The sequence below is a fragment of the Glycine soja genome, chromosome 14, assembly GCF_004193775.1.
Source record: "Glycine soja cultivar W05 chromosome 14, ASM419377v2, whole genome shotgun sequence".
NCBI classification, from domain to species: Eukaryota; Viridiplantae; Streptophyta; class Magnoliopsida; order Fabales; family Fabaceae; genus Glycine; species Glycine soja.
The window spans coordinates 11,205,869-11,218,549 of NC_041015.1; the positions used below are offsets into that span (position 1 = coordinate 11,205,869).

General features: G+C 32.5%; 1 protein-coding gene across 1 annotated transcript; it reads right to left on the minus strand.

Moving 5' to 3' along the window:
• Window positions 1–862: 862 nt before the first annotated feature.
• LOC114383095 (histidine kinase 5-like) lies at window positions 863–9,058 on the minus strand. The gene is made up of 13 exons (XM_028342690.1): window positions 8,703–9,058; window positions 7,024–7,913; window positions 6,234–6,290; window positions 5,794–6,021; window positions 5,621–5,714; window positions 5,310–5,516; window positions 4,988–5,118; window positions 4,760–4,809; window positions 3,960–4,318; window positions 3,745–3,848; window positions 2,469–3,263; window positions 2,085–2,249; window positions 863–1,563 (listed from the first exon to the last, which is right to left on the minus strand). Exons 2-13 carry the CDS (start codon window positions 7,747–7,749, stop codon window positions 1,441–1,443), a joined length of 3,039 nt encoding a protein of 1,012 aa, XP_028198491.1. The 5' UTR covers window positions 7,750–7,913; window positions 8,703–9,058; the 3' UTR covers window positions 863–1,440.
• Between the last annotated feature and the right edge of the window lie 3,623 nt (window positions 9,059–12,681).

The following is a 12,681-nucleotide window of genomic DNA, read 5'->3' on the forward strand; positions in this document are numbered from 1 at the left end:
ACTCCTAGGTGCTCGATGAGGTTTTTCACTGACATGGTACCACATTGCATATAGGCTTGAGTCTTAGCATAACTGTTGCATACGCTTGCTAATTGTTTATTATGAAATTGATGTGTTATTATGTCTTGATCGGAGTGTGTGATTCTTGTGTATTGTGATTGATGATTGAAAAGTGAATTTTGAATGACAAAGTGATGAAATAATGTGAGATATGCTAAGTAAATTGTATTTGGCTATTATATGTTGTCTTGTTTCTCTCTAGTAGTTAGGAATCTGATAACTCACTCTCGGTTTGCTGTTTGTGTTTGAATCCTGTGATAATCTTGAACTTTGTGTTCGGGAGAGCAGATGAATAGGTGGATGACTATGAAAAACCTCATGCTAGAGGACACGGGAACACAGCGCTCTGATAGGATGTGACATTAGGATATAGGTTCTATATTAATTGTATGAAGCTTAGACGACCTTGTTTGAGCCGAGATGACTTTATTATTTATTTGGACAAGTTTGAATATGATGTAGAAGAAAGTGAATGTGAGCCTTTTACTCCTTTGAAAGGCTTGTATTTAAAAATGTTTTAAAAATACTTTTAATTAATATTTGAATTTTTATTCCTTTATTAGTATACATGTGAGGAGTAGAGGGTATCTCAACATATATATATATATATATATATATATATATATATGTAGGTTTTACTTTTTTGTAGGACATGAGTCTTATTTATTTCCTATTTAATAGTTTTATTTCCAAAATGGTGGGAGTTACATGAATTGTAACTGATAAAAATGTGTTAGATAAATTGTTAAAAAAATGTATTGCAAACACTACTATTCCTATTTACATTATGCACATCATATGGTTGCTGAACAAACGTAAAATGATCTCGAGTATAAATATTGAAGTCGAGAATTGAGATGATATCTCCTGCAAAATTAGACAGGGTCCTACTCTCTTCCTTTCCCTAACTGCACCCCGTCCAATACTGCAGGAGACTCAAATCCTAGTCAGATCATTGATCCTATTCAATAATACTGATGTACATAATAAATTCTTGCACACCCCTCTTTCACTCCTTTAATTTTAGTGGCAAGCTCTACATAATTTCTACTAGCAGCAAGTAAAATATTACCATCACCTTCAAAAGGGTGCTCTTATGATTTCTGGTAGTGCCAATATTTGCCAAAACTCCCAATACATAGCCTAATAGGAAAGGCTTATGTTATATACCTCTACTTTGCACGCTCCAGCTAGTCCTACTAGCTTTCTAATAGCTATTATGCATTCGGAGAGATGAAAAAGAATATTGTAGATGAGTAGATCTATACAGTTTTTAAGGTAGACACTGATGATGAAAGAGGAGAGAACATGATTCATTCGTTGCAAAACTTTCCTAGGCTCTTATTCTATTATACACAAGCGGAAATTTACATGGATATATCACCTCAGGTACTGTTCTAGACAATCTTTCAATTTTTGGAATGTCACAGGTTTTGACACAAACGAGTCCATACCATTTGCATAACATTCCTCAGCACTCTCTGACATTGTGTTTGCTGTCATCTGCATTAACGTATGATAATATAAGAAAATGTTTACTTTACTGCTCAAAGATTGCAGTTATACATAAAAGAGGTAGTTAGTTCCAATATTAAGACAATTTCATAATTTAATAGGAATTATATCAATGATTAGGATGGAGTGGTAAAAATAGCAAATCTTATCGAATGTCAATGTATAAATATTTTATATTGAAGAGTGTATATAAATTAAACTCAAATAGAAATCAGCCAAAATTTTGTTTTAGCAATAGTTTTGAGCAAAAAACAGCTAAATGGGTTATGGCAAAATTTGATTAAGCAAGAAAATCATGATCCCTGGAGAACTATCAGAAAATAAAAATTGTCAGGTTCAGCAACACCATGCTACATTGAGGGTGGCAAGTGGCATATTCTTTGTCTGGTGATAGTTGTTTAAATAATTGAGTGTAGTAAGGTTTCTTGTCTGCATGTTTATACAAGTTAACATGTTGGAGTTCTTGTCTTCTAGATTCGATGTAGTGCACAAGAAGACAAATTACTCACCGCAATGATGTGGATCCGGTTTTTAGGTGGTACAGAACATTCATTTGAAGCTGGTAAACATTGTTCTATCCCAGCTTTTCTTGCAGCTTCCCAATTGCCCGTGTCCTCATAAGACCGAATCAGTTTTGTTGTTTGAAGACCATTCATAACTGGCATGTAAACATCCTATAAAACACAAGTATCAATTAATCACCTTAAACTAAAATTTTTATTCATAACAAAAAACTATGAGCATTTTACATCAGTAAGAAATATTGCATACAAACTGAGTCCAGGGAGTCATTCATTCTATTTCTTATCCTAAAGTGGACTGGCCAATTTTCTTGAAAAGAAAATGCAGCGATTAGTATATGAAAAAAATGAAAATGCATCAAGATAAATTACCATCAATATGATATCATAAGTATGGTGCTGAACTGCACGTACGGCTTCCACTCCATTATTCACAACATCCATGCTATAGCCTAACCTCTTCATCATTGACTGTGTCACCATGACATTGATTTTGTTATCTTCAACAAGAAGAATCTTAGGCCCTAATGAGGATTTGGTTACTTCTGATAATGTGTTATTATTACTACTAATAACACGTTGGGAGGTTATGTCTGTGTTCACTAGTTGACATGTTTGTTGAGGTTCATTTGGCATTGTTCCAAGAGTCATTACCATTACCTCCTTATGTTGAGAAGAGTCTACACTACCATTCTGTAACCGAGCATGTGCCTTATCTTGATTCTCATTGTTTGTGTTAATTACACTTTCTTGCTTTGTTTCTGGGCTGTGACTTGATGAACTTGTTGATTCAGACATCTCTGGAGCATCAACAATGACTGAAGATGCATCCTCAGTTGAACTAATCCCTTTTGATCTTGTGTTGGTAGTGAGGAATGAGTAAGAATTTTCTGAAATGCCATTGAACTTGTGTGAGCTTCTGAAACCTGGTAGTATATTTTGGGGCCTGGTAGGTCCATTAGAAGTGAAGAGAGAGCCCAAAGTGCGTGGTTGGAATTGGAAGAACCCCTCTGTTGTGTCATCATCATTATCATCCACATCTGAGAGCTCATCTGGGTCATCAGAATCATCACAAGCTGTTGAAACCTTGTAAGGAAGTATGAATGTGAAGGTAGAACCAACATGTTCTTTGCTAGTCACTGTTAGGCGACCCCCCATTAACTCAACCTGTTCCAAGTGCAAGGAAACATTAACAAGGTGTAATATATGATTAGTCTTAGAAAGAAAATCATGTTAATGTTGGTCCAGTTAGAAATGATAGAGATACCTATACAATGTGGAATATCATCACATTTTTTGTTCATTGTTCTTTAGGCTAAAACCATTTAGTTTAATTTCTATGGACTATCAGTGTAAAAAATTTTACACTACCAATCAATCAAAAATCATTGTTAATATGACTTATATGATGGCTATTGTAAAAGTCAATAAACTTATTATACATGATAGTTTGTAATTGAATCACAATATAAAAACACTTTATACTATGAGTGCATTTGCTATTTACTCAAAACGATTTACTTTAGAGCAGGTTATGAAAAAAATAAAATGAGATTTAAGAAATTCTTAAGTTGAAACTTGAGTGTGTATGTTTCTGTTATCTAAGAATTTACTTTGGCCAAAATAAGAGGCAGGGGGGAAAGCTTACCAGCTGTTTGCATATTGCTAGTCCCAGCCCTGTGCCACCATACTTTCGAGCATGATCAGCACTTACTTGCATGTACCTTCTAAATAAAGTAGGTATAGCCTTTTCTGTAGCATTATATATAACATGTAAAAAATTAAGTACTTTCAAACTTATATAGGTACAAAATAACATTAATCCTATAACAAATTAAGTACTAACATAAAGTTTTAATATACCAGGTATTCCGATTCCTGTGTCATATACATCACAACGTATCCACACAGTTTCAGTTGAATGCGTTTGCTCCTCAGTATCTCCATTCATTGAGCATTCACTTTTAACTGAAGATCTACATTCATCATTGAATGCATGATTTTGGCTAGGATGGTCATTGTGTTTCTGACCATCAAGACAATTTTGATCGCTGCTGCTTCGCGGCGTTGATGCACGTTTCTCTTCCTTCACCCCATTTGCTGAATTTGTTGACTGTTCTGTGATCATCTTTTGATGGCCTTCTGCTTTGGCAAAAGGTGGTTCTGGAACGACATAAAGGTTTATTCCAACTTTGCCTTCATGTGTAAACTTTACCGCATTGCTGCAAAATATTAGAAAATAATAAATGTAGAGCAATGGATAATCAGAAACACATTCTTTAGTGGGGTATAAGGAAGGAGAAATAAAAGCTAAGTGTCAATATAATTTCATTAATACTACTCATGACCTATTGTCCCATTGTATACATGAAGCAATTGATATAGTTTGATAATAAAATATCAAACTACATTATCAAAATATTGAATGTAGTTTGATAATATAGTACTCAATAATACGCATGAATCATGATTCATGACCTATTGTAATCTAAAAGCACAAAGTTATCTATGGACTAGCTATGATGTGCAGCCAAGTACAAAACTAAAAGAATAAATGGAAAAAAAAATTAATTTAATTCCTCTCATGACAACCAAAATGAAAACATTTGAAGTGGTGGTTGGTTGCAAATTCAAAGACTATTCAATCAATTGATGCTTAGTACCTGACTAAATTTGTGAGAATCTGCCGAATCCTTAAAACATCTCCAATGACCTGCAATTATGCATGAAGCAATTGAAGTGCAAGTTAGCTATCAGGTGAAATTATGTCTTTGCAATCAAAATTCAGGTCAGGACCTGACCAGAGTTAGATCATAGAAGTAGTTCTGAGTTTAGGTACAACAACAACGCTAAATCTTTGTTAGTAATGCAAGTGTTACTTAATTACTCACCTCAATAGGCATATCATCTGCCACATTTCCTTCTAAGGTTAACATTTTCTGCAATGAAGCTGCAGCTGTCTGGAGTACATGCTTTACTACCTCTCTTGGCCGGAATTTTGTAGCTTCCAATTTCATAACTCCTATAGAGAACAAGGGGGGTTTGAGGGGTGGGCAGAAATTTAAATGATCAGAAAATTGAAAGCACTTTTTTTCTTCACTGTACATAACTAACTTCCATTTTCCTCTCTGAATGATTAATATTAGTCTTTGAATAACTGTTTAAGTTTGGATGCCAATGATAACAAGCAATAGTGCAGGAGAAATTTCTAACCTGACTCAACCTTGGAAAGATCAAGAATGTCATTTATAAGCTGAAGAACCAAATCTCCTGAAGATATCATGACATTCAAGAGCTGCCTTTGCTCCCGATCAAGTTTCGTGGTGGAAAGAATTTCAGCCATGCTAACAACTCCAGACAGAGGAGATCTTATCTCATGAGACATTGTTGCCAGCATTTGTTTTGCTCTCATAGTCTCCTCTATTGAAAAGAGAGGGAAGGGTGAGGAGAAAAATAAGCTTTTTACAGCCAAAGCAAGTTAATAAGTAAAATTCATAAATTAAGATTTGGCTGAGTGATTAAACCTGTAATGTGAATGGTTTTATTAAGTTCTGTTTCCTTTGCTTTCTGGACTGCAATCTCTTCCCTGAGCTTTGCCATTCTTTCTCTTTTTCTTACCTGCAGTTTGTGAAAAATATAAATATCTTCTTTACAAGAACAAGACTTCAAGTAACACTTAAAAGCAAATAACATGTACCTGATCTGTTATTTCCATTCCCATGTAGTTTACTCCAATTGTCTCTCCTGCTTTGCTAAAGACAGGTTCTACATATATCAAGAATGTCTTTGACCCAAATAATTCTGTCTCAAAAGTAATTTCCTTTTTTGCAGGCAACCCTTTTTCCATTACTTCCCTCTTGAAATCCTGAGATTCCTTAACACCGGATCCTGTGAAAATTTCAACATCTGTTTTTCCTATGATGTCCTGAAAAAAAAATGAGTTAGTTTTAAGAATCAAGATATCTCAGTATACTCCTTTTCATAAGAAGTTAAATAACTCATAAATAGGAAAGAAGTTTCTACTTTAAAGAAGTTTCTTCTGAAGTATGTGCAGATTTTGATTTAAAAAATAAAAATAAATTACAATGCTACTTAATCATATGAACTTGCAATAAGAACTTCAACAATAATCATTACCTCCTCTTGTAAACTCGGAAAATGATTGTAGATAAAGCGATAGCGCAACTCTTTGTCCTGGAAGAAAAGTATCAGAGTCAGTCCTTTTCTGATTGAAAGATCCCTTACAATGGCAGACATGTATTTAGCTTTCAGAATGATAAAACAATTAAAACTACAATAAAGGAGTTATAGTACAAGTACTGCACAAAATATGGACCATGCGTTAGAAGGAAAACAATGTCATGCAATTCCAAAGCATTACAGATTTTTATCAATTAGGTGACAAGTTCCTATATTTACGTTTCGTGTTTTATCAATGTGGTGACATGTCCTATATTTATGTTTCACATGTTAATGCACCAACCACCTGATCCCCCAACATAACACAAGTTTTAGATAACAGTTTAGTGGCACTGTTCACATATTCTAGCCTTTTAAAAAGACATTTTCAGGCATTATTCTGTGTCCACTGCAGCTAGGCAATACAGCCATAAAGCAACCTTCCATCTAAGCCGATAGAAAAGATAACTGTTGTCCAAGTGCATTACTTGCTTTCATGTACATATTTCAACATGTCAACCACCATGCTGTAAACAAAAGATAATGTTGTGTTTACAAGAGGGAACCGGTACTCTATACAGAAAAATATTGAATATAAGTTCAAAAAATGCCACTAATACTTGCAAAGTCCTAACTCTTTTAGTACTTAGACTGAGGAAAAGCTAATCTAAGATAAATTGCACACAATATGGAAAGATTTTTCTATGATTACTTTCAATAGATAAACTCAATACTCACTGTAATGTACCTGATGGCCAATAACAACAGGTGCATTTTGGAGAATAAAATGTAAGAAATTATCTGCTCTCTTCAGAATCTGAGATAGTTCTTCCACAGGTGAAGACTGCCTTTCAAGATTCTTTACACTTTCTTCCAACTTGTCCATTAGTATCTGCTCCCTCTGCACACTTGCCTCCAACTGTCTTTCCAACTGCAGCGCCCGTTGTTTCCAATACACAACAGTATCATACTCAGCATCAATTTCAATCCTCTTGGTTTGCACAACTATATTACTTTTCCTTAATGGCACGGGCACATCTTGCCATGTATAGTACACCTCATCCAATATAGAAACTGGGCGCTTGTCACCGCCATAATTCTCTTCCTCGAACCGAGTGTCTTTGAGTATCTCCAACTTCCTGAGCTCAACTTCCTTCCTTTGTTTGCTAAGGTTGTCAAGTTCCTCTCTGAGAAGCCGAACCGCGTTAGCCTGCTTATACTCCCAGTGTTTCATGAGGTATGCCAGCTGAGAAGACCCTTTATCTGTGTAATTTGTAAGCTCCATGAGACGCTGGAAATCAGCTATAGTTGGCTCCTCTATGATTGTGACTTCCTCCAACATATCCTGGTCTCTTCCAGGCTTTTCTATATTGAACTGTTTTCCAACATCAGTGCCAATATCTTCAGGCCACATTGAAGAGAGGACTTCAATGTCCATGTCCTCAATACAGTCACTCTCCATCTCGCAAACCATTGAAAGCAAACTGATAGCATCCAAATTTCTTTTCCACAATATTCAACTTGTGGTTTCAACTAGCTCTTCCTTCAATCCATAGTACTTGCATCACAAGAAGCACTGGTCAATGTATTAAATTATTGTCTTTATCTATAAGCCAGAGCACTAGTGCCAGCTGCAATCTGTTAGGCCAAGATGAGTCTCTTGTAAGAAATTGGAACAGATATATAATAATAGAATTAAGTTACCATTAAGGAAAGGTGGAATTGAAATAAAAGAAGTACAAAAACCAAAAGTAGTACAGTGAAAGTAACCACCAAGATCAGGAACTTAACTTTAACCGACCAAGAATAGAAGAATAAGGAAAAAGTTAAAAGAGACGAAACACAATGTTCATTGATTTGATGTCATTATGTCATGCTAAAGAATTGAAATATGGAATGTGACAAAACCATGACCTGAGGACAACGGTTGAAGAAAATATGTGATATCAACCCCTGAAGAAATCACACTTGAATAGAAGTTTAACTGATTAAGAAATCATGAATTGGTGCATTAAACTATTTAAAATATATATATATATATATATATATATATATATATATATATATTGGAAAGTGTTGAAACAGAAGTTGAATAGCACCTGACACTGACACTGCACATTCAGAATAACGAGAAAGGAAGTGAAAAACACACCTTAGACTTTTAAGAGCTCAATCACACAAAAACAAATAAACTTCATCAAACACTTATAAATTGCAAAAACAAAACTACTACACATTTTCACAAATACAAAGAAGATTGAATGATTGATCCCAATTGCAATAAACAAAATCAAGATCCATCATCAGCAATAGCAACAACAACCACCCAAATAGAAGAAAAAAATAATAAGAACTCTAAAGAAAAGGCATAAGGATTTAAATTGGACACCCCCAAATTAAAAACTAATACAATAAATGCAAACCAACCTTATACATGATTGTGAATCATGTCATGACAATGAATTGTTGAAGAAGTCCAACCTTTCTGGATTGATGGAATTAAAGCGAGTGACCAAAAAAAGACCCCAGAAAGATGAAGAACTGAGGCTGACAATGTCCAAAAGTCTTTCCCTGTAGATCTGAGGAATCTCTTCAACTATGGAGTCAAAAGCATTCAATGACACAGCTGAAACATACATGTAGTCAATGACTAGAGAGGAGAGAGAAAAAGAGAGAGAGAGTCAGCTCAGGGCAGAAGAGAGAGGACAGCATGTGATTGTAAACTTGTGAGGGTAAAGGCAAAAACTTTTAAAAAACCAAAAACTAATAGAACAGAAACCCAAGCAACCATGTGCATTTGGGGGTCAAATATGATAGAGAAATGTTCTTGCCCATTATTTTTTTCTATTCCTTATTTTAATTGTCTTTCTTGTGTCATATTATGAGGCAACAACGTTACCTCATTGTTCAGTTCACGGTTCTCTTTCCTCTGCAAACCTCAGCATTAAGCCGAAGTTATTGGTATTAGTCACCATGCAACTATTTTTTTACTAAAGCTTATTATTGAGCACCACAGTTATTATCTTATTCTAATTTTGCTGAGGCAGGTTGATGGGGCACAAACAAGTATTAATTAATCAAAAACTATTGAATGTTTATAGTGTCTATGTTGAGAAAAACGATATTTTTTTTATTAAATAATTTTTTATGATAACTCAATTGAACAGCTTACGTTCGCTCTGCAGCCAGGATCAGTTGTCCTTAATATGATTATTTCTTTTGGATTGCTAAGTGTATCTTTCTTTGAAAATAACTATCAAACACTAAATGTGAATACATCTTCTAGTAAAAATTTGAATCTTAATTGACAACATTATAAAAAATTAGTTCAAAGCTGACCCAGCCTACACCTATCCAATGAAATATATGATTTGAGATTTAAATTTTGAATTTGAATTAAATGCGAGCCTATTTAGTTCTATCAAGACCCAATTCAAACTTATTCCATAAAAACTCACCTAAAGTTAAAAAAAAATTGGATTTTCATCTGCTTACTTTTTTTAAAAACTCACCTAAACTTCATTTTAAAAACTCAAATGGAATCAATTTAATCTGTCTACTTTTTTTGTAACATGCATTAAACTTATCCGCAATAGATCAAATAACTTATTTTCTCACTTCTTTTTTTAATATATCCAAACCATGTTGGTCGATTATTTACCTAGTAATAAAGAAAATATAACAAACAAATCAATATCAAAGAATGAATATAAAAATGAGGTACTAATAATAACTTCTACTTTATTACTCTTCTTCCTCTAGGACAAAAAAAAGTTAACAAATTAACCCAATCAAGCAATATATATAGAGAGAGAATAGATTTGTTTTATGGGGAGATGGATTTTTTAAAATCCCCATTGATGTTCATGTTCCCCGCCATTTCCAAGGGTGACATGGGGGTGGTGGCGCGGGGCGTGAAGTCACGCGCCAAGGGAGAATGTGGGTTTTACCAGCACAAGCCACATGATTTATAGATCTCAGCTTAGGGTTTAATTTACTATTTTACTTTGTGATGTGATGAGATGCAATGCATGCATGTATTTGAGACCCAAAAGAAGGGACCAACGGGGGCGGTTGCACAGATTCTTATTTCTTAATATTATAAATAAGATTATCTCTGATCGATCGCATTTTATTAATGTTACATTGATTAAGAATTCAGAGGTTAACTTAGTATACGTTTGTTTGGTAATGTTATTTTACCATGCCAAGTGTCACTCTGCATGTGTTCTTTTCATGAACTGGTTGGTTTTTTTTTTATTTTGTTTTTTATGGACAGCTTGGTTTAACAAATACTATGTGCATTTCAATGGGTATTACTTTAAGGTTTGTGAACCCGTGAAGCAACAAAAAAAATATAGTCACTGGTGATTAGTTTTGATTTTCAAGCATGCTTCAAGTAAATTTAATATCCATACGTTGGAAATGCAAAATTTGTTTGATAATTGATAGTAATTCATTTGATAAGTTTGATTATATTAATAACTATCAAAATTTTATAAAAATACAGGTGTAATAAACCAATAATTTTCTTTTTAACATGTTAATGCAAAGTATTTATTAATTTTGTCAAATTAATGTATATAAAAAAATTTGACCAACTAACTAGTTTCACTGGAATCTTTTTTTTCTACCACATTTTTTCATCAATAATTATCAAATTTAAAATTTTACTTAAGAAATCCAAACTCAATTCCAACTTCCAAATAAATCAACCAACGAAATATTGGTAATAATTGTTCAAAAAGTCCACTAGCTTCTAGTTTTTTTCAAATACGATATAAAGTTTGAAATATATATATATATATATATATATATATATATATATATATATATATATATAAATTAGGTTTAAATATATTTTTGGTCCTTATAAGTTAGTCTTTTCTTTTTGGTCTTTGTAAGTTTATTTTTCTAATTTTAATCTTTGTAAGTTTGTTTTTTCAACTTTGATTTTTTGTAAAATATTTTGCTCATTTTTAGTTTCTGTAAATTTATATTTTTTTAATTTTGATTCTTGTAAGTGTGAAGTCATAAGAAATATAAATAGGGACGGATCCAATAGTGTATTAGGAGGGGTGCAATTTTTTAACATAATTATATAAATATTTTATTTCTAATAAATAATATGTTCAAGAAAACATTTATGGATAAAATTAGAGATATAAACTACTACTAGAAAATTTTAGGCAAATATTAACTTGAAAATCTATTTTTCTTATATATTTTCTTTTACTAATATTTTTTAATTATAATTTTTCTTTTTTTTTCTCATATTTACACAAAGTGTCCTAAGGGAAGAGAGGGGAGAAGGGGGCAAGGCTCTGCTTGCCCCCCTCTTGGATCAGTCCCTAACTATAAATGAAAAATTAAAATATTAAAGGGATCAAAATTGAAAAACAAAACATAAACTTATAAAAATTAAAAATAAACAAAATATTTTATAGAAATCAAAATTTAAAAAAACACAAACTTATGGATATTAAAATTAAAAAAAAAAATCCTAGCTTGACAGAGACTAACAGCATAATTAACTCTAAAAAGTATCCTACTAATTCAATTTCTTATGTAAAAGATACTTGTAACCTATGAAAAAATGGTAAGAGTGTATTATTTTTATACACCCATATTCAATTAATATGATTTATTTTAAAAAAAAATTATCATATGATAATGAATACATGTTGAACTTTGACTCTTCCCAAAAATGAGACAACCTTAAACTAAAAATGGGAAGAAAGGATCGAAATACAATTTAATAACAAATGCTATTTTATCTAGTCAAACCATCTAGAGATAAAAGTAAAACCAACTAAATTTTAATTTGGTATACAAAGACTTCTTTTTTTTTATTTTGATCCCTAAAAATCAAATATAAATATTTAAAAGTTTATAATAACTTATTCATTTTGTTCGACCTACTAAATTAAATCTCTTAGATATATGATTACTACAATAATTATGTTTGTAGCATCATCCAAACTTAATTTTCTTCAACAATTTTATTCTACTTAAGTTAAATCACAACGTTTTAAACTTTTTTTTAAAAAAAAATACTAATAAAAACTATATATGGCATAATAATTAAGATCAATAATGAGTGTAGATATCATTTAACACATCATTCTGTTAAAAGTTTTTTCTCAAATGCCGCGTATGTTGAGTGGTACTCAAAACAAAAGTTTCCGGAGTTCAAACCATATTGTCCACTTTCTAATCATGTTCTGTGTTCTGAGGATATATAGGGTGGTTGTTTTTATTGCAAACAAAGCTAGCTTTCTCGGAATATTTTAATGCTTCCCCAAAAACAAGAGTAAATAAACCAATAAAGAGACACAAAAGATAAAGAAAAGAACACACAAATATTAAAATCACGTCCTTTTCAAAATAATAATAATAACAAAAA